Genomic DNA, 27076 nt, shown 5'->3' on the forward strand with positions numbered 1-27076 from the left:
ACAAGAAATGAGGAAAATGCAGATGTTTTTAAGAAAAGCAAAACTTCCTAAGAAGTTTTTTTAAGACCAAACAGGTCGAACGGCATGTTCAACACATCGCTTCAGGACAGCAAGTGTTTTTTTGCTCTAAAAAGGACTTCTTATACAGAAAAATGTTGAAATACTTTCGACATGAAAATCTTTGTAGAACTTGATGAGTCATGATGCTGATTTAAATGACTATTGAAAATACCTCAGGGATGTATTTAAAAACCCAGCTAACAAATGTTTGTTCTAGAATGTTTTCCAAACTTTCTGTTTTGGTTATAGAGCTGGTAAGTCCCGCCCATCCGTAAAACTCCAAGTGGACCTCTAGGTTGAAAAAGCGTCAATGCAAGTGAATGAGAGAAAATAAATATTTTCTGATCCCGTTTGAATTGTGCCATGAATGTGTACATATGTTGTCTGTGAATTTTTTATATAATTTCTCATGTAACGAGTTTGACAGTATATTGTATGATTCTTTGGCTAGCAGTTGTGGAATAGACATAACGAGAAAGACTACACGTCGCATATGTGACGTCACCGCGTAACACATTTTCCCTCCACAAATCACGGTGCGATAATCTAAGGAATTAGATCGAGATGCCTGTGTGTTTGTCTCCCTTAAAGAAGGCGGTGAAGTGCACCAAAGACACAGGCATGTTTAGCGGGATCCGTGTGCTAGTGGTGGTGACGTATATCAAACGCGTCGAAAGCAGCGAAGAGTTGTAGTCCACAAAGTGCTCTCACACAAAGTCTAACCGTATGAAAATTCTACCCGCTAAATTGTAGCACTCTTTACACGAAAAATTATCTAAAAAATTCACAGACAACATATGTTCACATTCATTGCAAAATTCAAACGGGATTAGAAAATAATTATTTTCTCTCATTCACTTGCATTGACGATTTTTCAACCTAGAGGTCCAGCGGGGTTAGCGGAAGGGGCGGGACTTACCAGCTCTATAGGAACATTAAAACGTTTAGTTTTCTTAATTTTAGTGGAATATTTTTTGAAGGTTATGTTCCTGAAGCTTTCTTTTCACCAAAGTTTTATAAAGGACTCAACATTCTACACAATAAAGTCCTCCTTAAACTTTACAAATTAATAGAATGGAAAATGTAACAACACTGAAGCAACCGTAGTTGATAAGCTATTTAAATGATTAAAGTTTGATTGTATTTCTGTCAGACGTTCTTATTGAGAATTAACAGAGGTTTAGATGTTAGTGATTTATTGAATGTTAAATGTAACTTTAAATGTTTGCTTTAGTTGACCCTTGACCTTTAGTTTTATTTATTTCAGGAATTCAATTGTTTTTTTCAGGACACAATTCTAGATTGATAAAGAGAGAAATTGATGACAACTAAATTATTATTAAAGTAGTTTAAATAGCAGTAGTTTAAATAGCAGTTTTTTTTACTTCTGTAGTTTCACTACTGACCTAAAAAAATAGCACATACAAGCATTAATGATTGGAAACAAAAATAATAAGTTTAGCCATCATTACTGTAATAATTTGATCAACACTCATATAAACCTCAACAATGGTGACAATCGATTCAGCTGAATTAATTTATTATGTGCCGCAATGCATGCTGGGAGCCATGAAGGAGTTTTGTAAGCTGGTACCCATCATGACCTGCAGCGTAAGGCATGTCACCATGTTTCACTTTATAAGAAATAACTTTACACCAGTCCTGAGATCGGTTGCACTGCAAAAAATCACATCATTTGATTCATTATTTCAGAAAACCAGACTTAATATCTTAAGTCACTTTGGTTCTCAAGTAAATGTGTTTTGATTTAAGAATGTTTAGATATTTTTAACTATAAAACAATAAAAAATACAGAGCAATTTGAAAATTACCCTATTCACCTGCGCCTTAAGTGGTGATGAAAGCTGGCCCTCATGTTGTTCTGAAACTGAAGCTAAACTTCTTGGCATACTCTTGCTGTCATAATCAAAAACACTGCTGCGTTCTGAGGTATTTCCTCATATTTCGTGTGTGACACTTTCAGTTACTCTTATTCAGATCATACAGTCAGACAAGTGCTGAGAGACTCTGAGTGACTGCAAAAGACACGACGACGCCAAGATATACAGGTCAGTGTAAACTAAATAACCTAATACGACACTCACATAGCAAATCTAGTAAATACTGAATACTCTTTTTTTTGCACTAGTCACGTTTTCAGCTGCAAGTTTTATTTTGTGTTCCCAGTACGTTTTACTAAAAGGTAAACAGCAAAATGTTAAAGAGAAAGAGTCACCATGATGGAGATCAGTGTTTGTTTTAGCTGTGTTCTTGGCATTTATAGATTATGTCTAACTGTTTTAATTCTGTATTTTGATGCATAAAATTGGAAGCAAAAAACTAATAAAGCACAATGTAAATGTCTTCATTTGTTTTGAATTCATAGTAACACAATCACACAGTGATGCAAGTAGCTAATATCATTCTAATACCAATCTCTGATTATATTGATGATGTGTTCATTTTACATTATTGAATACAGCATGAGATTCTGCACTAAAACTGTTTGAACTACTTTAACTTTAAGATACACACACACAGACACTAAACATTAATTGCGGGTGAAAAGTGATGTTGATTCAATGTGGCTACAATACAATACAATACTTATTTATAAAGCACATTTAAAAACCACCAAGGCTGACAAAGTGTTGTACATAAAATAATAAATGCTGTTACCATCGATGCATTAACACTGATTTAAAGGTGTGGTAAGCCATATTTCAATGTTGGACATTGTTGATATTTGAAATCAACCCAAACAATCACACCGTTCTCTTCAATGCTCCGCCTCCAAAACTCACCCTCCAATCGTAAACGCTCTGCCCAGCAAACACATTTACATTGTGACAACATTTGTGGCACGTTGCATTGTAGGATTGTAAGAAGCGACAGGGCTGTAGCGACGCCGCTGCTGTGCGACATTCAGCAACTGAGAGACAATGTTCTGACAATTTATTTTGTATTGCTATATATATATATATATATCCCATTTAGCATGTTATGTTTTGTGGTTCATTTTTAATTAGTCATTTGTTAGATAATTATATACTTTTGGAAATTTTGTTTATCCTTATTATTATTTATGGGCCTAACAGTAAATTCATTACTGCAAGTGTACACTTTGAAGAGTAAAAATGACATAGAAGGTTAGCTAATTCAAGTTTATTAAAAGTGCATATGCTAATCAAATTGCACTTCCAACTAACTAGCATGAGCAGTCATGAGGAAATCTAGAAACAAAACGAATGAATTTTTTTTATCTGTGGATTTCCAAAAAAAGAGAAAAGAAAAAACATTAACGTGCAACAATTACGCGCATAAGTCGCTGCCTGTTCAAGTAGTGCTTAAAATGCTGATTTTCGCGCTTCAGGCCAGTGACGAGTACATTATGTAGTCCAGTGGTTGTCCAGACACCATATGCAAAACCTTCAAGGGGTCATGACATGGTTTTGTTTTTTGTTTTATTATGTTCCCTTAGGTGCAATTATAGTATTACTATATATTTTTTTTGGACACAAACCTTTTAAAATTGAGTGATTTATGACCTTTTCCCACCCTGTTTCCCATCCTCTGATTCAAACAGTCTGTTTTGGGGGTGTTTCCCCTTTACGAGCTCAGTGTTAACGCCCACTGTTATGATTGGCTAACGTCAGTGCTTACACATAAATTATTAATGCCCCCTAAAAAGAACATGTGCAGATTCTGCGGAACTGTTAGCGGGTGCTGCCGATTGCTGCGTGCCAGGCCATGGGTCTTGCAATGATACACAACCCTATATGTTTGATCCGGAATCAGATGAGGAATCAGAAGAAAATTAACCATCACCACAAAAACTAAAAATGGATAATCCCGTGTTCACATGGAAAGTGTGAAACTATTTTGAATGAATATGTCATTTGTAACCCGAGACACTTGAAAACGTGGTATTGTTGCATAATCATCCTATAATTTGCTAACAGTTGAACATTATATCTCTGAGTGGGTCGGTCAGTTTGGCATCCTACATCTTTTAATACAGGGCCTGAACATGATGGACTCTGAAAACAATATGCAAGTAAACTACCGTAAGTAAAAACACTGTGATTATTCATAATGAATGAAACTGCAATTAACATTTTAAAAAGTAGTTTTTAAGATGAAATAGATTACTTACAGTATGCGGCGTCGTTGTTTGGTCCAGAATAGTCGGCACAGTCTGATCTTTAAGCAAAAGTTTTCTGGCAAAGCCAGCATCATACTGGCCTGGGATTTGTTCTCAAAACAGTCATCGTACAAATGTAGAGAAGACAGCTTAAACTAACACTGCTGTGACTGGGACGTCCGCAAAAAATAAACTGCAACCATTTTTGCCTGACGTCTGGATCTTTCATTCAAACACACAGCAAAATCCCCAGAGTTAAATTAACTCTGCTCAGAGAACATTTGGTCCCTCTCTACAGAGAGTTAAAATAACTCTGAATCAGAGTTAAAGTTAATGAGATACTTAATTGATTAATTAATTAATGATTGGGCATTACTGATGAACACCTGCTGTCAACAAGCATAATCACTGAAGGAAAGAGAAACAACAAGAACAGAAAAAAAGAGAAACACAAGAACTACAACTGACTTCTAGCCACAGCCTTAAATGAAATCAAATTAAGACAAAATGCATTAAATCTGTGAAGATCTCAGCAGAGGAGGATTAAACAACTCCACAAATAGCATTACCAGCTTCACTTATTACCAACCAGATTTACTTTATTTGTGTCTTACGTCTACAGAAGGTTTTATTGAGAATTAACTGAGGTTTAGATGTTGACGATTTACTGAAAATGTTTGATCACCATTATAGTGATGAGTGTTACCTTTAGTTGGGCAGTTTGACTCTTGGCTTTTTTTTGAGGGTTTGTGGGTTTTGTAACAGTTTTTACCAAAACACGTAATTTGTTACAAAGAAAGAGAGAATCATAGATGATCAGGTGATATAGTTTTCAACAACAAAAAAATTTATCTCATCATTTTCCGAAAGTTGTTATTTGATGTTAATAGATTATATTCACTAAAAATACTCTCGCCACAGATCGGACATTCTGAATTTTGTTTTTAAAGTACATTATGGGGAATTTTTTTTTTTTTAGACACAGACATCAATAATCAGCATATGAATCTCAACAATGGTAACATGCTTCATGCCGCAATGCATGCTGGGAGCCACAATAGTATAAAACTCATGGCTCCCAGGATGCATTACGGCATGAAACATGTCACCATTGTTGAGATTCATATGCTGATTCTTGATGTCTATGTCTTAAATAAATTCCCCCATTTAAAAACGTAAAATGTCTAATCTGTGGATAGAGAGTATTGTTAGTGAATATAATCTATTAACACCAAATGACCACTTTTGGACAGTGAAGATATAAATGCATCATTCTACTTTTTGTTGTTGAAAACTAATACCACCTGATCATCTTTGCTTCTGGCTTTCTTTGCAATACATTACGTGTTTTGGTAAAAGCTGTTACAAAAACCACAAGCTCATATATAAAAAAGTTAAGAGTCAAACTGCCCAACTAAATGAAACACTGGTCACCATAATGGTGACCAACCATTTTCAATAAATCGTCAACATCTAAACCTCAGTTAATTCTCAATAAGAACTTCTGTAGACGTCTGACAGAAGTCAGTCTGGTTAGTAATAAGTGAAGCTGGTAATGCTGTTTGTGGAGTTGTTTAATCCTCCTCTGCTGAGATCTTTAGAGATTGAAAGTCTTTTGTCTTAATTTGTTTTCATCTAAGGCTGTGGCTAGAAGTCAGTTGTAGTTCTTGTGTTTCTCTTTTTTCTGTTCTTGTTGTTTGTCTTTCCTTCAGTGCTTCTGCTTGTTTACAGCAGGTGTTCATCATTAATGCCCAATCATCACTTAATTAATCACTTAAGTATCTCATTAAAAGTAACTCTGATTCAGAGTTATTTTAACTCTCTGTAGAGAGGGACCAAATGTTCTCTGAGCAGAGTTAATTTAACTCTGGGGATTTTGCTGTGCATGTTGTTTGTCCACAGCCAGGAACAGCACATCTGCGTGGCATCGCAATCTTCTTGTAAACAGACTTGTAAAAAAGAGTTGGTTGTTAGTTGCCAACAGCACAGAAGCTGCAGACACACAATGACTCAAACCCAGAGTTACTCACGTGTGGAGCAAATCAAAGCAACATCCATGTGTGTTTTCAGGCCTCCCCGCTCAGCTCTTTCCAGCGCTGGAAAGCTTTTCTAATATTAACACGGGTCCTAAAGCTCTTGCCCAGTCATAACCCTTTATTTTCCAGTGATTTCTTCTGAGCTCTTTTGTATTGTGTCTCATCTCTATTTCTGCAGTATTTCTTAAAATCTCCCGTACTGATTGGCTACACACATTTGTTGTTGTTTGTTCGTGTGTCAGTCCGCCTAACTTCCAAATATTGTTTCAATGGTTGCTTGCAATCAGGGTCAGGATCTGACACGTGACTCAATCTCATCCCTTTTTTCAATACGATTCCTTAACAATATACAAACATCATATATGCTCAAATTATTGAGAGGTATTGAGAGGCTTATTCAGCTAAATTGTCTTTATAAACAAAAAGTGTCTTACACAATTTAAATCAATATATTGTTTTGTGTGAATGAGATGATTTTCACATAACTCTACCAACTCTAGGCTACAAAAGTGAGTTTTCAAAAGTTTTGTGGACACATTTTTAAGTCTTTTAAACGTCTTGTGGACACATTTGTGGACACATTATTTATGTACATACTGTACATTTTGCTCGAGCCCGTTCTCATCCTTTGGCGGCATATGTGACGCCATATGACAAAACGGCGAAATACTACGCACATGGCACCCTTTAGCGTGAATATAACACGCGAACCCAAGGCGTCATAAAGTTGACTGGCATCCTTTAGCGTGAATATGAGACGCAGACCCTACCCCACACCTAAACCTACCCATCACAGTGCGTGTTATATTGACGATAAAGGGTGCCATGTGCGTAGTATTTCGCCGTTTTGTCATATGGCGTCACATATGACGCCAAAGGATGAGAATGCGTTGGTTGCTCATATTATGGTAGCCCAGTTCGTGCTGAAACTGTGCAATGACACCTCTGCCATTAATATGTTTACTAGCAACTGAAAAAAAGCACAAATGTCAGTTCATGTCAAAACATCTCAAGGGCCCCAAAAACACCCTCAGACCCGAGAGGCTTAAACCAGTGTCAATCCAAAATTAAGTTGAATGAAATAAAAAAACTGAAGTAAACTGAAGTAAACTGAACAAACCCTTTATGTATTGACCATTTTCATTTGATTTTTTGACTTCATGAATTTTAAGTTTACAGAATCAAAAGAGGAAATGTCGGACGCTGATGGAGATGATGATTATGATGATGATGAAGAAGATGGAGATTATGAAGAAGAAGATGATAGTGATGATGATGATGAAGAAGGAAAAGAAGATGATGACTATTATGATGAAGAAGATTATAGTGATGATGATGATGAAGAAGAAGGAGAAGAAGAAGATGATGATGATGATGATGAAGAGGAAGATGATGATGATGATGATGATGATGATGATTATTATTATGATGATGATGAAGATGAAGACGATGATGAAGAAGGTGATTATGATGATGAAACTGATGAGGATGACGAGGATGATGATGATGATGATGATGATGATGATGATGATGATGATGATGATGATGATGATGATGATGAAGAGGACGATGATGATGAAGATGATGACGAAGAAGATGAAGATAATGATTGTGAAGATTATGATGACGATGATGAAGATGATGAAGAAGAAGATGATGGTATGTGAATACATGAAATCAAATGATTAGCCTACACGTATATTTATCTTCCGGTTTAATTATTGCCTGATTATAATTGATAATTCATATTTGTTCTACACCTGAATGTGCTCATATTTCCAATATGTTCTCAAAGGTACACATCAAAATCCCCAGTGTTAAAGCAGCACTACTCAGAGTAAATATGGTCCAGTTTTAAATTAACAGTTTTGCCATGTTAAAGTTAATGAGATCATTAAGTGATTAATTAAGTCAGTGTTTCCCAAACCTGTCCTGAAGGACCACCAACACTGCAGTTTTCTTTGTCTCCCTAAGCAAACACACCTGATTCAACTGATAATAATGAGCTGAGGAGTTGAATCAGGTGTGTTTGATAGGGAGACAAAGAAAATGTGCAGTGTTGGTGGTCCTTCAGGACAGGTTTGGGAAACACTGACTTAAGTGATGATTGAGTATTAGTGATGAACACCCTGGTGTTAACAAGCAGAATCACTGAAGGAAAGAGAAACACAAGCGCTACAACTGACTTTTAGTCACAGCCTAAAAGAAGAGATTAAATCTCTGAAGATCTCATTACACAACTCCATAAACAGCATTACCAGCTTTTTTAAACAGTTACATAACAGAGTTTGTGATGTGAATATATCAATGGAACAACACAACTGTTAAATTCAAAAGACATCAGTGAATCAGGCTATTTCATGATGAAAACCATCCACAGGTAACCATCATCACCTGATCTCATTTCACTTGTGTTTTCTTTTTTATGGTGACTTCAAATGGAACACATTAGAGTTAAACCTCTGTTAATTCTTAATAAGAACTTCTATAGACGTCTGACAGAAATAAAGGCAGTCTGGTTAGTAATAAGTGAAGCTGGTAATGCTGTTTGTGTAGTTGTTTAATCCTCCTCTGCTGAGATCTTTAGATTTAATGTCTTCTTTTCTCTTCAGTGGATTTCATCTAAGTCTGTGTCTGAAGTCAGTTGTAGTTCTTGTGTTTCTGCTCGTCTCTTTTTCTGTTCTCTTCTTTCCTTCATTGATTCTGCTTGCTAACAGGATTATTAAGGCTAAATTGACTCCATATTTAATATACACAGATTTTGTGGCTCAGATAAGGTCCGGTTCTGGTTTATTTCTTTACTCTTGACATGTGGCATTGCTATGCAGAGGTGTAAAGTCCAGGTTCAGAAAGTAAAAGTCCTCCTCAGTATTTTGTTCCAATCACCTGGATTTGCTAATTCAGACAGGAGATAGAACTTATTAGTGAAATCAGCTGACTGAGTTCATGGGTGGAATAAACATGTGGCAGGACTTTTGCTCTTTGACCCCTGGATTACCCACCTCTGCAAATAAGCACTTCATTTTTAATGATAAAATTTGTCAATGTTTGTACTTTATATCTACAGATAATAACTATAGGCGTATCACCTGACCATCTTTGTTTCTGGCTTTCTTTGCAACAAAATATGTGTTTTGGTAAACATTCTTATAAAGACCATACACACACATAAGAAGTTGAGTCAAATTGCACAACTAAAGACAACACTGTTCACCATGATTGTGATTTTAAAACATCTAAACCTCTGTTAATTGTCAATAAGAACTAGACGTCTGACAGAAATAAAGTCAGTCCTCCTTTGATCCTCATCTGCTGAGATCTTCAGATTTAATTTCTTCTTTTCTCTTCAGTTGATTTCATCTTAGACTGTGTCTGAAGTCAGTTGTAGTTCTTGTGTTTCTCTTTCCTTCAGTGATTCTGCTTGTTAACAGCAGGTGTTCATCACTAATGCTCAATCTTCACATAATTAATCACTTATAATTATCTCATTAACTTCAACACTGTTTCACTGTTACTTTAACACTGTAGAGTGGGACCATATTTGCTCTGAGAAGTGTTGATTTAACACTGGGGATTTTGCTGTGTACTCACTGTAAAAAAAAATACAAAGCAATTACAAAAGTTGTAAATAAGACAAAGAGAGTTCGTTTAATTATTAGATTATGTTTTATGCTGTTTTGGTTTTGGGTTTTTTACTTGCGGTTTCTTTGTAATTGTTTGCAAAATTTCACAAGCAATTTTCCTAGTGACAATTGTTTCTACATCAAATTTATTTTAGTGTAAAGTGTTAAATCGGACTCTTCAGCACAAACCGGCTTCCTTTATAAATACATTAAGCTCACTATAGATTGATTCTTATTCAAAAAACGTTCTGCTGTGGTGCAATTGACATCATGCTTTTATCACCCACATGTGAAGAAGAGGAGATTGAAGGTGAGGAAGAGCGGAGACGACAATTGGAAAAGAAGAAGAAAAGACTGAAGAAGAATCTGAAGAAGGCTGCATTGACAGCCGAGGAGAAAGAGTGGAGACGGCAATTGAAAGAGGAGGAAAAGAAGAGGATAAAGAAGAAGGAGAAGAAGAAGAAAGCGAAGAAGATCCTGAAGAAGATTGCAAAGGGAGCCGGTGTTATATTGGGAGTCGGTGCATTAAAAGCTGTGGGTTTAGTTGCCAGTGCTAATGGACTCTATGTAGTCGACGATCTTACTAATGTTGCAAGTAACAACTTAGTTAGCCATGCATACAAGAAGACACTGGCAAAAAATAAGAAGAAGAAGAAGAAGAAGAAGAAGAAGAAGAAGAAAAGAGAAGACATTTATTAAGTAAAGCACTTCATGTACTAGAAACATGAGCATATGTTTTTACCACACTTATTATTTCTCATGCTAACCTGATAAGTATCATCCTTACAAATGCTTTTGATATGACATTATTTGCCCTGAATGGTCATTAGTCAGAGTGTGTTGTGCTGTATTTTATTCAACACAGTTTCATATCTGTTTGTAACAATTCATTTAAACGACAATTCAATTATATCATATGACTTTTTATTCCGTTATTTTCAGTACCGCTTGGTTTTGGGTTCTTCGTGGTAACTTTTATTTTTGCATTATCTTGTATGATTGCAGATGACAGCATATTCATGTTTCACTAATTAGTTCTGTCTCCTGTCTGAATTAGCAAATCCAGGTGATTGGAACAAAATACTGAGGAGGACTTTTACTTTCTGAACCTGGACTTTACACTTCTGCATAGCAATGCCACATGTCAGCCAAGAGCAAAGAAATAAACCAGAACTGGACCTTATCTGAGCCACAAAATTTGTGTATATTAAATATGGAGTAATTTCAGACACAGCCTTAGATGAAATCACCTGAAGAGAAAAGAAGACATTAAATCTCTGAAGATCTCAGCAGAGAAGGATTAAACAACTCCACAAACAGTATTACCAGCTTCACTTATTACTAACCAGACTGACTTTATTTCTGTCAGACGTCTACAAAAGTTTTATTAAGAATTAACAGAGGTTTAACTGTTTCATTTGAAGTCACCATAACAGTGATTAGTGTTTCCATTAGTTCGGATCTTAACTCTTATTGTATATTTAGTTTTTTGAGGCTATTTACATTTACATTTTACATTTATGCATTTGGCAGATGCATTTATCCAAAGCGACTTACAATGCATTTCAAAGTACACATTTACATTCTTATCAGTTCTTGCTCTCCCTGAGAATCGAACCCATTACCTTGGTATTGCAAGATTAATCTGTTGATTATGTATTCAACTAGAATAAAACTTCAACTAAATTATGCTGTCAAAAAAGAAAACATAGATGTATTTTATGTGTTTATCACCACTAGAGTTGTGACGTTCGCGAACGAACCGATTCTTTTGAACGGCTCATAAACATGAACGATGGGAGCCGAGTCGCGGCTGGAGGGGAGCCGTTCTTTCTGTCGTTCTTTTTTCCTATGCGTGTTTCACACAATGCACACAAATTAGCTCTTCAGTTATAGGGGAAGGGGCGCACCCAGCGCAGGGCTGCTACTGCCTAACAGCATGATGATAGTAGTTGTGCACGCGCACGCGCGCATCCTTTACGTGAGTACTCCAGTAGAAAAAAAACCCTACGTGCCTCTGTCATTGGGTAGGAGCGGAGCCAATGACTTGTGCACGCTGCCGTCAAGCTGGCTTCTTAAAACTGACTAAATATTTAAAAAGAGCCGGTTTTTTTATTATTTTTTTTTATCAAAATCTTCTTGTGTGATAACAATGTTCTTGTGTGGAAGTGTTAGTGTTTGTAGTAAAAGCTGTTTTGCACAGAAATTCATTGCAGCCGGCTTTGTTTTTGATGTTTATTTGTGAGTAGGTATTGAATGAATAACATAAGTCAACATAGCTTTACACATACACACACTTTGTACTAAAGGAAAATCCAAAATAGTGATGTCACTTTCTAAGCAGAGGGATGTTGTGCAACCCTATAGAATATAGTCCACACGCGACAAATAATAATCAATATTTCAGAATAATTCAAACTCAGATATTGGTGTGTGATATTTGAGTTTTAATTATTTGACTACAAATCTCACCTCATCATTCCTCTCAATGATTATTTCCAGGATAAACTGAGATACCCCCAAGCTGGCTTCCCAAAACTGACTAAATATTTAAAAAGAGCCAAAGAGCCTTTCTTTTGAACGGCTCTTTGAAAGGAACGGATCGGCAAGATCCGGATCCCCTCAAAGAGCCATAAATCCCATCACTAATCACCACGGTTGAGGTTTGAGATGCTTATTCAGTATGTGTTTGATGAATAATTTTATTAAGGACTTTTTTTAGGCTTCATCTAGACACTCAGACACCAAGAATCCACATATGAATCTCAACAATGGTGACATACTTCATGCCGCAGTGCATTCTGGGAGCCACCATACTCATGGATCCCAGCTCAGTGTTTATATGGGAACCACCAGCAGTGATGTGAAAATATGAATGGAACAACACAATTTTTTAATTCAAAAGACATCAGTGAATGAGTCTATTTCGTGATGATTATTAAACCATCAACATGTAACAATCATCACCTCATCTTGTTACACTTTAGCTTTCTTTGCTACTCCAAATATGTCTAACAAACACACTGTGACAGTGGCCATTAGAGTTAAACCTCTGTTAATTCTTAATAAGAACTTCTGTAAATGTAATAAGTGAAGCTGGTAATGCTGTTTGTGGAGTTGTTTAATCCTCCTCTGCTGAGATCTTCACAGATTTAATGTCTTCTTTTCTCTAAGACTGTGTCTGAAGTCAGTTGTAGTTCTTGTGTTTCTGCTCGTCTCTTTTTCTGTCCTCTTCTTTCTTTCAGTGATTTGGCTCATTATCATGATCTGTCTTCAATAATTGTACAATCATCATTTAGTTAATCACTCAGTTATTTCTTTAACATTAATACTGCTTCTGTGTGACTTTTTAACACTGTTGGAGATGGGTTAGGTGATCCTCAGATAAACACTGGTGAATTTACAGTGCAAAGATTTTCACGTCAAAAGTTTTAGAATATTTTTGAGAAAACACGAAAAACATCTTGCCCTGAAGCGATGTGTTCAACATGCGGTTCAACCTGTTCGGTCTTAACAAGAGCTTCTTAGGAAGTTTCACTTTTCATAAAAACAGCTGCATTTTTCTCATTTCCTGTAAGTTTACATATTCTCTCACATATGGAAAACTACATAATTATTCAATATTTCAGTAAATATATAAAACTTATTGATCAATTGACCCTTTGCTAAGCTCCGCCACTTAGTTTCTGTCAATTGTGTGGCTAATTATTGGCTATATTATTGGCTATACTTATTACCTAAATATTTACATTATGTTTTGTTTCTCTTCAGTTCATGGTAATATGAATGATCTTCAGTATTTTGCATTATTGGTTCACTTATGTTTGTACAACAAACTGTGTGTTGGGTCACCAGTCCTGAAGAAACCTAATGACAAACACTGATCTACTGTTTTCTAATGTCTCAACGCTCAAGTTCTTATTTAATGATTTATTAAACACTCATTCACAGTTACTTTCATCCACTGCACAAACAAATCTTCCAGTTCCTGAGAATGATAAACGGTGATGGCATTTTGACATTACATTCATTCTTCTATCTATCACAATCCTCTCACAGAATATGATTTCTCTCACAATTTTAGAGAATAATCCACTACAAAAAGTGGAAAACTTACTTTATAGATTTAATCTGTATAATGTAGTCTTCGGGTATAAATCAATGTATTGAAGTTGATTCAGTGACATTACATCATATTTTTTTATATCAATAAAATCATTTACTCTAGGTACATTTAATTGTTTGTCAGTGTACATTTCTGTGTGGCTGCAGAGAAGGGCAGATGTATTTTATGCTAACTTTAGTTGTGTGAGAGCAGTGGATTGGCTGCATGAGCTCAGTTTGCTCCTGTAGGGCCGTACATATGCAAATCACAGTCTGATCGCACAAGATAAAGACTGGTGAAGATCTGATGTTTCCAGATCAGCTCACCGGCTGAAACGAATCAACTAACTAGACAAGCCATGGATTCTAATAAACACAAAAATGCCTGTGGGAAATGCAAGGCTCATTGCAATTCCAAATGCAAATGCTCGTGTCATAAAAGTGACACAGAATCTGTAGAAACAGTGGAAGTGGACCCTGAATCGGCCTGTGAAATTTGTATGTGCTGTGTTGATATGATTGATATGATTGACTGCTTTAGTATGTGAGAGTTTGCAGGACGTTCTTCAGACAGGTGAGAAACCTTTGTTTGTTTGAAAAACATTTGTGTCCTAAAATACGGACATTCTCTTAATTGTTCTACAGATTAACCTTTAATCCATGCTCATTGAAATGAAAAATTAAATTAATTCTTACATGTTGTCTAGTCACAAGCAGTGTTCAGGGTGTCATCTGTTATTGATGGTTAATGTTTGGTACTCTTTTCTGCCATGCATTTCACAATTTTTGTTTGATGTTTATTCCAACCCAAATTTGACGTCTGTCCAACATTGGAGCTTGGAGCTGAATATCATTTTCAACCCAAATGCAACTTCTGATCATCTTCATCCAGTGCCTGCTGATGTGAATATACTGAAACTTACTGTAATAGGAAAAACAGATGTAAACTACAGAAAAATCTTTCTAAATCCTTAGAAATTACTTTCATCTTTAAGAAGAATTGACATGTTTCTGGAGAAAATATCTTGATTTAATTATATTGTTCTCATTCCATTGGCATAAACATTATGTTTTGTTATAGTTTTGATTTAAACAAGAAGAAAAAAAAGCTGAGGAAGTACAAAAAAACAAACATAATCTTATTGATATATTCTGTGAAAAAAATGTTTTAGAAGTAAACTAACTTTGTGAAAGGATGCAAGAAGTAAGGATGATTGAATCTTTTTACTTGGGAAATAAAACAACAATATTTAATGTCAATCAATGTTTTTTTCAGAAGTGTTCAATCTGTCTGGATTGAATGGATTTGTGCAGACGCTGCGGCTTTCGGGACGAGTTTCAGATCCAGTGAAGAACATCATCAACACAAAGACAACAGAACTACAAACTACAATCTACATCAGGACGTCTTTAGTGTCATTGTGAATGTTAAACATCATAAAGACAATGATATCTGTACATACAAACACAGTTCCAGCAAAATAAACGAAATAACAAATCAATGAAAAGATGAAAATGTTGAACGAATACAACTTTGTCAAATGTTTAATTTAGTTTCTAATACTATCATATATAAACTGAGAAAGTTCTGTAAATTGAATTTAGCATTCAGCTGTGGAGCACGAAACTCCTGTCTTATTCTGTGTCTCTATATACAGCTGTCAGACATGTTTATCCAGAAACATGTTTCTCCACATGACATGATTCTCCAGAAACATGTCAATTCTTCTTAAAGATGAAAGTAATTTCTAAGGATCTAGAAAGATTTTTCTGTAGTTTACATCGGTTTTTCCATATACAGCTGTCAGACGGGTTTTCTTTCTATTGTAAGTTAAATGAAACATGTTAATGAAACTCTTGGAGACTCTCGCGAGCTTTTGTCTTAGCAAGAGAGAGTCCTGTCATTCCTGGAGTCTCAGGGTTTGAATACATTTTTTCCCTTTCTCTTTTAATACAAGTTCCTAAACCTGTATACAAGTTTCCACCATCACAATGTAATCCCTCCCTCTTATAATGTATATATATTACAATGTTTGACTCAAGAAGTCAGACGATGTTGGAATGACTGCAGCAACCGACAAGCAATAAAGAACTTCTGCTTGGAAAACTTCCACCGTCTCCTGGTCTGAGCTTCTAACTTTTCTACAAAGAAAAAGTTTACAACAATGTCTTACAGTAATGTCTGATTATAACTCTCGAGAGCGTGAGAGAAACTAGAAATGCTTTGAGATAAACTGTATTGCGCAAGTATTTCCATAGAAAATAGTTAAAATTTAACATGAAAACGAGTCTGAAAACATTAGCTGTAGTGAGAAATAATTGTCTTCTTCTTTCTCTCCTTTTGGTGGATGTTTCATTTGACACAGAGTTGTTTTTCTTGTTTAGTTAGTCAGATCATGTAGTCGGGTGTGTTGAAAACTTGAATTCAACAGTTGAATTCTGTAGTTGATCATTAGAATAATTTTTGAGTTTCCCAGGATAACAATGATATTAAGAGACACTTCTATGATTTGGTGGTGGTCAAATATTGGACAGATGATGATCAACTCCTGTAAACACTTATTTGGTGCTGGTGTTTGTATACATTTGCATTAGTGACTTTCATTAAACAGTTAATCGTTTGCAGTTGGTTATTTGTCATCACTCTTTATATTACTTTGTAGAAATTCATCAAGCATATGAGAAAGTGTAACCCAGGTTAGGAAACTGAGCCTTGGGAGTAAGATGCCAAAGTTAACCCTAAAAGCCTAAATAAGGAATGAATTACTGAATCAATTATGTATTTTTTGTTAAAACTGATTAAAATAGCATATAATATGTATTAAAATTGTTACTCAGCTCATTAATAATATGTAAAAAGAATAAAATGCAGAAATAACGTGGCGTGTACATGTATCATGTAGCGTGACGTAATCACGCAAGTTTGCAGAATTAGAATGTGTGATAACTGGTAAATCAATCCTTTAAATGTATTAAGTGCATGTAATAAAAAGTGTTACAGAGTATTTGATCAATAACATTGCGTTATTTGAAGAACGATGATTGCTGATTTAGAAGCAGATGCGAACAGATCCATCATGAAATCGCGTGACTATGTGAGAGTGTTAATTATAATGAGAAATCTTTTGACTTAGTGAGTTTTGTACGATTTTATTTCCTTTTGTGAAGAAATGTACTATGATATTGAGTAACACAGTTTGCCGCGTAACAAGAAAGGAGTCAACATATGAAGTTTACCCATTTGATCAGTAACATTTTCTTTCTCCGTGGCAATGTGTATACTGAACCTTTTCATGCTCTTAGGTTTTGTACCTATGAAAAAGCAAACATGATGTAATAAAAAAAAAAACGGTGTAATTGTATGCAGATAAGGTTGTGTAATGATTGGGCTAAATAAAGACAGCACTGCTGTATAATGTTGTGGGCTCTCAGTAAGCTCTAAAATACCTCTGTACCTTTAAAATAAAAATAAAAATAAAAAATACTGACTTACCGTGAGTCTCCAGCATCTGCATTATCCTGATAAGGGACGATCGATGATAATGATGATATTATTCGTCTGTGCTATTCCTAGGTACTCATCTCAACAATGTAGTGTAGTAGTAGATAAATACAGAAAAAACAAAACTCCTAACTTTATATCACTAAAATTGTATAGAAAGCCGCTTACAGACGCTCACATGTAAACACAACACTGACGTAGCAAATGAGAAAACACCACTGTAAGCCCCGCCCCCACGAGAGTTATGTGCCAGAATGGCAAACGAATACTCAGAGAGCGTAAACGAAAACTTCAGAAGCGTAAATGAAAACTCTGGGAGCGTATTTGTAACTACAGATCAGCGAAAGAAAGAGAAGAAAACAGTTAGTAAAACATGCAGTGTATTAAAAACAAAGTCAAAAAATTTGCCTGCGATTTATTATTTAAGACATTTTATTCAATTTCAATTTATATTTTCATTCATTTCTTGAAATTCAATATTAAAGGCACAAAAATAATCCCATATCAGTTAATGGAGACATATACAATCGGCAGAACTGGGGGTTTTCAGGACAGGTGTGAAAACCCATGGACTGATGAACCATTATCTTGTGTTTATTGTATAAACCTAATGAAACCAGATCATCGCTACATATTAAAGGGTATATGGAATAATTGTGATAAGGAATTCAAATTGTGTACTTCAATGTTTAATTGAAGACTGTTTAAGAAAATGTTTTAAAACAAGGTGGTCAATAATTATATAACTCAATATAAATAATTTGTGTACGTCATAAGTAAACTATTGAAATAATATCTGATATGTGTACCTTTTTAATCATGTATGTACATCTTGAAAATTGTCTTATGTAAGTGTTTGTTTATTTTGAATGGATTTATCCAGAGAGGAAAGTGACACTCATTAAATAATTATGTATAAAGGGTAGGCATAGTAAGCATAGGCTTCAGCCTACACCTTTTTCCGTTATTATGTATATATGTATTTTTTCTTTATTTTGGAAAATTATGTGTGAGGACTGAAATAAGTTTTTGTTGTTGTTTGTTGTTTTAGTGTCCCGGAGACAGCAGGACAAAGTCCATGAACTAACAGCAACACTCATCAGTGATTTAACTTCAGCTGAGATCAGTAAAGGCATCTTCATGACGATTATCACCCGTAAAAAAACAATAATCATAATCATGTTCAGCAGCATCATCTGATCTCAATCATCTTTGCTTCCTTGATCACAACAAACAAGCACGTTGCCACAACAGAGAAAGGAATTTGAACATTAATAGGAGCAAAGTGCTCAGCCAAAGGGAACACTAATCTCCATAATGCATTGCTATCTGGAACCACGGACAAGAACTGTGTAACATTCGTCAAAATTAGTTTTTACATTTACAACAAAACAGACAAAATTCTAACTTGAAGTATGCCATTCCTTTATTAATGTTAATGATAAGCACAAAATACACTATATTTTAATTAAAAAGCATATGTATGTATTCAAATCTATGTCTACAATAAAACAAATATGTGTACTGTATTAGACTAATCTGTGAATGGTCACAGTACTTACATATTGTTGCCATGTATTTAGTTTCATTGCTTGCTTTCTATTGCTTTGGATAAAAGTATCTGCTAAATTATATAAATGTAATTAAATGTGTTATATCTTTATGCAAGTGGTGTTAAAAACTCAATGGGTGTCAATGATGTTAAAACAATTCCACCATGTGGCCATTTTATTTTCTTCAACTAATTAAATCATGAAAAATGTCTGTAGTTGCATTGATCGGGCTATGCAGTGTCACCTCAAAACACGTGATTTCAATGGCAATTTACTTTATAACAATAAAAAAAAATATTTATTAGATACATGAAGATTTTCATTTTCTATACATTGAGTTTAATGCCATCATACATTTATTTACACTCTTATTTATAGGGCTAATAAAATTGATAAGAAATAAGGAATTCTCCAATTTTATAATTCAGCTTTCTGAAAAGAAAGCAATGTGATATACATTAATGTGCCTTCTCACGAATGTCAAATATAAAACCAACTTTTACCGCACTGATCACTTACTGGAAGCAGATATGTGCTTGCATATGACTGAAATTATATCAGACATGCAATAAACTTACAGTCAGTTACAGCCTATAAGATATGTGATTGTAAACTGGGCCAACTGAGATAAAAATGCCTATAGAAACGTCAAGCAAACATGAAGTCCCTTTATATTGAAACCAAAAATGTTTGTGCATTATCGATATGAAGCTTCGACTTTATGATCACCATCGGGTTGGCATCTCCGGGAACTCCCTGAACCCATGTGATCTTTATAAATAGCCCTAAAGACACCCCTGTCATTGTCAACCTAAAGGACCTTTTACTTCAATGACATTCTGATCACTCATATATTGAGAATATTTCCAGATCAGCTCACTGCTTCAAATTGTGAAGTTAAAGTTGCGAGTCATGGGTTGTGGGAAAAGCAAAGGATGTGAGAACTGCCAGGAGAACTGCAATGACGGATGCAGTTGCAGATGTCACGACAGCACCAGTGTGGATGTGGAAGAAGCGCTTGACAAGTGCTGCAAATGTGTGGAGTGTTTGGACCGTTTGATGAACATATTTAACAATCTGGGATCATGCATTGATTGCTGTTCACAAATGTGAGTAACATTAGCTTTATAATCACTATATTAATCACAGCTTCCTACAAAATTAACATTTTATTAAATTCAGATTGTGAAACTTTAATAAATGTTTATTACAAATGAAAGCTAGCCTGGCTAACGCCAGACCCAATCTCGTTGAGAATTGGGTCTGGGAACCACATGCGCAATTTCTCGTATTTGAGGCGTGGTTTCAGAATGCCCGTCGCAGTTTATTGGGTGCTAAGAATGTCTATCAAATATGCCTGTACGTAGCTCATAGCCAATCGTTTCGATTATACCAGATGACGTATGTAGAGCGACAGACATTAGACAAGGAAGAAGACGATGGGAAAGATCTTTTTTGTAAACAATGAACTTGCATTCTAAACTACTTAGACATTGTTCTAAGGCTGCATCAAAGAGTAGCTTCGCGTCTTCAGCCATGTTAAATCGATATAAACAAACTGTTTCCGTGTGTCGCATAGATGTCGTCATCGTCTAGCTGCTCCCTCCCCGATCTGTGATTGGTTCCCTAAATGAGGCGAACAATCTGGCCATGGTATCCAGACTGCCTTTCAGCGTGAATTGAATCGCGCTGCGGTAAGGCAGTATGGGGAAACCCAGGCTAAATGAAAGCAATATCTGCATTTAATCATGATTGAAGCTGACAACTTTAACAGGCCATTTAACAGCTACAATAATAATAATGACAAAAATATATTCGCTGTTTTCAAAAAATAAATTAAAAAACAAGAAGCATTACAATAGCAGCATGAATTCCAAATTTCAAGTTTTCTCACACCAAAAAACAGAGGGGCACCTCAGTCGATGAGGGCAGAGGGGCAGTGGCTCTAGCCACCGGGCCACCCCCCTGTGCACGGCCCTGGTCTGGAGCATGCTTAGTCAAGCCTGTCTCGTACAGTCAACAGTAAACTATGTTCAGTCAAAACCCGGCCCAATAATGGAGTTCAAAAAGAAGACAATTTTGGAAAGAAAACTCCACGTCTATCCCCGCCTGGCTAAAGTAGCTCGCATTGTGTTCAGCATCCCAAGTGGGTCTGCGAGCGCAGAGAGGGATTTCTCCGCTTCTGGCCTGCTGTCAAGAAACCACTGCATGAGTCTGAAGCCTCAGATATCGTCCAAACTTGTCCACTCGTCGTGAACTCAAAAGAACTGAAGATAAGGAAAGCAATTCATATATATATATATATATATATATATATATATATATATATATATATATATATATATATTTTTTTTTTTTTTTAAGTTTGACAACATAAGCCAATTTAAATTGTAATCCTCTGGGCAAAAGTTTAGTTATAAGAATTTTGGCCTAATAGTTAATTTACTTTTAAAACGTATATATATATATTCTTTTTTTAAATTATTAGGCCCATTTATTTGTTTAATTTTACTGCAGTTTGTGTGTACAATGGATATAAGCAAATTTTAATTTTAATCGTGCGCTTTGAGCGGGGGAGCGGAGGGGTGAACAGTTACATGAGCGAGGAGCTGAGATTCTCACCGCTCCACTCCGCTTATATGCTCTGGTGTGTGTGTGTGTGTGTGTGTGTGTGTGTGTGTGTGCGTGCGTGCGTGCGTGTGCGTGTGTGTGTGTGTGTGTGTGTGTGTGTCTGTGACAAAGTAAACACTGAGGCAGTGTTAATGTTAATGAGATAATTAAGTGAATAATTGAGTGATGATTGAGCATTATTGAAGACACCTGATGTTAACAAGTAGAATCTCTGAAGGAGAAAACCGTAATTTTAAGTCACCATTATGGTGATTAGTGTTTGCTTTAGTTGGCCTCTTGGCCCTTATTTCATTTACTTTAGATTTTGTTTGACTGCAGTACTTGAGGTATAACAGCCAGATGTAAAAACAGAAAAGGTCATCTGATGGTGATGGTTGTGTTTTAACAATCATTATTTCACAATCATGTGACTTAAATCACTGAACTCATGTAGAGCCTAATTTCTGAGTTAGGTTTACATTATTAATTATAGCAGCAGTGACCTTGTTCAGCATAATATTTTTAACATTTACAATGTACTCAAAATAATTTCTTAAAAGTTTCTCTTATACAATTTAAAAAGAAACCAAAGACACACAGATATCAATAATTAGTCTGTGAATCTTAACAATGGTGACAATTATAAAGCATATTGCAGTGCATTCTGGGTGCCACAAATCAAAACTCATTCATGGCTCCTATAATGCATTGCTGCATGAATAAATAATGAAGTTATGTTCAGAGGTGATCTGTTTGTCACCATTGCTGAGATTTATACGCTAATTCTTGATGTGTGTGTGTGCCTACATAAAATATAAAATCTAAAGTTAATGATTTAAGAGTCAAGAGCCCAACTAAACCAAACACTGATCACCATAAACCATAAAATTACGTTTTTCTCCTTCAGAGATTCTGCTTGTTAACATCAGGTGTCTTCAATAATGCTCAATCATCACTCAATTACTCACTTAATTATCTCATTAACTTTAACACTGCTTCAGTGTTCATTTAACACTCTGCTCAGAGTTTATATAATTCACACTCTCAGTGTTAATTTAACACTGGGGATTTTGTCAGAAATCTGAGTTCACAGTGATGTAAAAGTGTAACCTCACAGCGCTCTCACTGTGTGCTCACAATATGAGCTCATTCCAGCTAGAAATGTTATTGTTCTATAAATGTTTTGAGAGCATTATGTTATGTTCTGGTAATGTTTTCTGTAGCTAATTTTTTTTTTTTTTACCAGAATGTTCTCCTAAAATGTAGGATAACACTCTCTAAAAACAATGTAAACATGTTTAGTGATAACAGTGATAGAACGTTATCATTATCATTATCATTATATCATAACATTATACATTTTAGTGGGAAGTTTCCCAGCAGACACAGAACTGAACCTCTTAAAAGAGTTTGTGTGAAAGTAATAGTTTGGTCATCATTGTGGAGGTCAGTGATTGCTATAGTTACGCTCTTTGGCTTTGATTAGTTGATGTTAGTGTTTCTGTGGTTGCTAAGTGATTGTTATAGCAAGAGAAAATGTGATCAAGTATGTTGGCTGATTGTAAATATATTATTAGAATGAAGCAAGTGATTTGCTTTTACAAATTAAAGTGACTTAAAAATTACTTTTAGATCACTGTGAATTCAGATTGTGGACATATGGAGATATTACTATGAGATCATTGTGTTGACTGGGGAGTGTGTGTTTGTTTGTTGAGGCAAAATAAACATTTTATATTGAATCTTTTTTCCAGTGAAACTGAAGAGTGAATGGAGTCCTGCGGTGATGCAGCAGTCGGGACAGTTACGACACCAATGGGAAACATCATCCGGATCCTAAAGAATATGTAATTGTTAAAATACCATTTCAGCCAGAAGCTCAAAATAAACAAATAACACATGAATTCAAATCAGAAATTCTTTAACAAGATGGATGAATGGATGGATGGATGGATGAATGAAGGGCGCATATGTATAGTGCTTTATTATATAATACTGTACACCCAAAGTGCTTTACAATCATATCAGGAGAATCTCTCCTCAACCACCACCAGCGTGCATCCACTTGCTATAGGTTGAGAGAAGATAAAAATTATGAAGCCAATGCAGTTGATGGAGATTATTAGGAGACCGTGATTGATAATGGTCAATTGAGGGAATGTGACCAGGACACCAGAGTTACAACATTACTCTTTATGAGAAGTGCCATGGGATTTTTAATGACCACAGAGAGTCAGGACCTCGGTTTAACGTCTCATCCAAAGGACGGTGCTTATTGACAGTATAGTGTCCCCATCACTATAATGGGGCGTTAGGACACACACAGACCACAGGGTGAGCGCCTCCTGCTGGCCTCACTAACACCTCTTCAAGCAGCAACATAGTTTTCCCTGCTTATCTTCAGTGGGTGACTGGTCTTGGGCTACAGGGTGACAAAACTGAAACCCTGTAATTAACACCATTAGTTAAATTAACATTGTCATTGGTTCCCATATAAACCACCTTTGAAGTGTTTAAATGAACACTTTCTGAGTTGGAAAGTGAAGCATCCTCTGTGTTAAATTAACACTGAATGTTTCTCAATATGCGTTCCTCTGTGTACTTGCGTTCCCATGTAAATGTCACTAGTCACAGGTGTTACTTACGGAGAGGACGGCTGACCCAGTTTACCAGGACTTTACAAATGGTTAGTATCATGAACATGGTCACCTGTACAACTTTGTCCAAAACTGATGCATTAAAGTTAACCCTGATAAGAGTTTATCTATATTCTCAACACAACGCCGTCAACGCGGAGACCTCAGTCTTCAAATAAGTTATTTGCAAGCGTGTACAGCTAAGGACAGCTAAGCTAACGTTAAAATATAGTTGGGTTATGGAGGGTTGCACAATGTAATGTATAGGATGCAGAGTGTGACGAGACTATAAATGTTGCCATCTTTGATATTTATGTCACCGAACTTTAATATTAATAAAAAAAAGGAAGTGACAGGAAAAAGGACATTTTGACAGGAAGTGAAGCAGGAGAGAGAAGGACAGAATCAGCAAAGGACAATAAACCAGGACTCTGGAAGCATAATAACATGATGTACTGCCCACATCTATCGGCAGAATATTCCCTTTCTTTCTTTCTTTCTTTCTTTCTTTCTTTCTTTCTTTCTTTCTTTCTTTCTTTCTTTCTGTCTTTCTGTCTTTCTTTCTTTCTTTCTTTCTTTCTTTTTTTAATTTAAAGTACTGTGCCCTAGAGTTTCAAGCCTGCTTTTGTTGCCTCTCCTGCTGTTGCTGCTCGTCAAAATCCCAAGAGTTAAAGGCCCACTGAAATCAAAGTGTAAGTGTAAAAATCTTTTAGTATGAATATGTTAGCCTAAAGGTTATGAATAAGCTGGTGTGTTCCAAAACAATGACAAAATTCACATTTAGCAGATATAAGCATTCAAAACATAGTATCTCACTATAGAATGGATCACAGATTTTGATGACATCACAGCAGACTTCAGCTTCTCGTCACATCTTCTGTCCAATCAAATGCTCTCTAGAATGTAAAGCATCCTGCCCCTTATGCTATAAACACCACCTGGCCAAAACGACCGCAGCGTTGAAACGTCACAGAGCAATATGGGTTGGATATGTGTGTTTGGTTGCAAAAATGCTCCAGTTTAATTATGTCTTCCAACTATTCGTTGGTTGCGAATGAAATGGCTTGAATTCTTTCATAGGTGTACTATTTTATCCAACGTATCATCAGCGCTGGGATTCGTTTCCATATGGTCCAGTCAAGTACGACTTGCAGTCTGTGAGGTAAACTAAACGCTATTGGCTATTTGAAAAGGGGAAGGAGAAATTCATGTCCTGCCTCAGCTTACTGTTTCAGTGGAAATTACGTCAACGCATCAAAGCTGCACCTGAACAAAAGCAAAATGCAACTAGTCATTGGTGTTTTAATATACAATTTAAGCCAAATGACAATACAGATTCATTTTGAATGAGACATTAGCTGTTCATAGAGTTACTTTTATAGTTTATTTTTAAATGTATATCACAATACCCATAAAACCTGTGGTCCTCCATCCTCCATCCGTTTGTCAGCTTTCTGAGTCTGACAAACAAAAATATAATTTATAACTACTAAATAACTGATTCTATACAATGCAAATTCATTTGTTATTTCTCTTTATCATGCACACATTTTTTTTTATTTTTTTTATTTTTTTTTTATTTAGCAACATTTACTTATCTTATTAAGTTTAACATGCATGAGTAGACTAGAGTGCATACAATTTCTTTTCTTCATGTGACATTTCTCACCACAGCATGGCACAATGACAATTATCTGTTGGCCCTGTTGCTGCAGTAGCAAAATTACACAAAAACATAACTTAATCAGAGCAATAAGTGAATTAATAATCATAAGGACTGATGTACATATGTATAGTGCTGAAAAGTACAATGCATTGTTTAAAAGTAGTTTACAAATGACTGTTTCCCCTTTGACAGTGGGATAAAGTACATTAACAGCGCCACCTACAGGTCACACTCTTACAACAGCATAATGCACATGATACACACTGATATGACTGCAAATTTCTTATTTTGTGTAAATATTTTTAAGAACATAAAGGTTCAACAACTGAGACATAAATAGAACAAATTTCACAGACATTTGATGAACAGAAATGGAATAATGAGTCCCTGAACAGAGCGAGGGTCAGTATCAGAAGTATGTGCATCTCATCTTCATGGACTGAGAAAGATTTGCCAGTTCTTACTGTGAGATGTTATTCCAGTCTTACATCAAGGCACTTGCAAGTTCTCGAACAAGTCTGCGGGTCCATATGGTCAGTGTTGGGAAAGTTCACTTTCTACATGAACTAGTTCAAAGTTCAGTTCACAAATTTTAAAATGAACTAGTTCAGTTCATAGTTCATACTCAAAAATTTTGAACTGGTTCATAGTTCTTTTTTTCCATATGTTGCTGCGAGCTATTATTTTTCAAAATTATTGCCACAGCCCATATTAAATCACAGACAGCAGTTATTTTATCGGCAGGCAAAGTTTGCACAGAAATGTAAGATTTTTCCCATCCTCACCGACCTTGTCATAAAAGTCGGTTCTCCTGTATGAATTCTTCCATTGGTTTGTCTAATTGATCCGCTCCAGTGAACAGCAGCATAGTGAATCTCTTAGCTCTTTCACCATAGTTCTTCTGAATCCATTTCACCGCATTTTGCTCCTCATCTGTCAATCTCCCGAGTCTGATGACCAGAAGAATCACACGAGGACCAGGATCAGACAAACTCAAACTCTTCTCAATCTCAATCTCAGCCTTCAGATCTTCATCACATGTGATGGACGTTTGAAACAGTCCTGGTGTGTCGATCACTGAGATGTTTCTGTTGTCCACATTTCCCTTATGTTTCTCACAGTGTTTACTTGTAGGAACCAAC

At 35.7% G+C, this 27076-nt stretch overlaps 1 protein-coding gene across 2 annotated transcripts; it reads left to right on the forward strand.

The window, feature by feature from the left end:
- The first annotated feature begins 2046 nt into the window (after window positions 1–2046).
- LOC143710450 (uncharacterized) lies at window positions 2047–14101 on the forward strand. Of its 2 annotated transcripts, XM_077201416.1 has the most exons (4): window positions 2066–2129; window positions 7413–7899; window positions 10159–10562; window positions 10921–14101. In XM_077201416.1, the coding sequence occupies exons 2-3, from the start codon at window positions 7434–7436 to the stop codon at window positions 10560–10562; spliced, it is 870 nt and encodes a 289-aa protein (XP_077057531.1). In that variant the 5' UTR covers window positions 2066–2129; window positions 7413–7433; the 3' UTR covers window positions 10921–14101. The 2 variants fall into 2 exon arrangements, with proteins under 2 accessions (XP_077057530.1, XP_077057531.1); XM_077201415.1 differs by having other exon boundaries at window positions 2047–2129; window positions 7420–7899; window positions 10159–14101.
- Window positions 14102–27076: the final 12975 nt, after the last annotated feature.

Source organism: Siphateles boraxobius, unplaced genomic scaffold, assembly GCF_051911475.1.
Source record: "Siphateles boraxobius isolate OS27281-9 unplaced genomic scaffold, OSU_SipBor_1 47, whole genome shotgun sequence".
Lineage (NCBI taxonomy): Eukaryota > Metazoa > Chordata > Actinopteri > Cypriniformes > Leuciscidae > Siphateles > Siphateles boraxobius.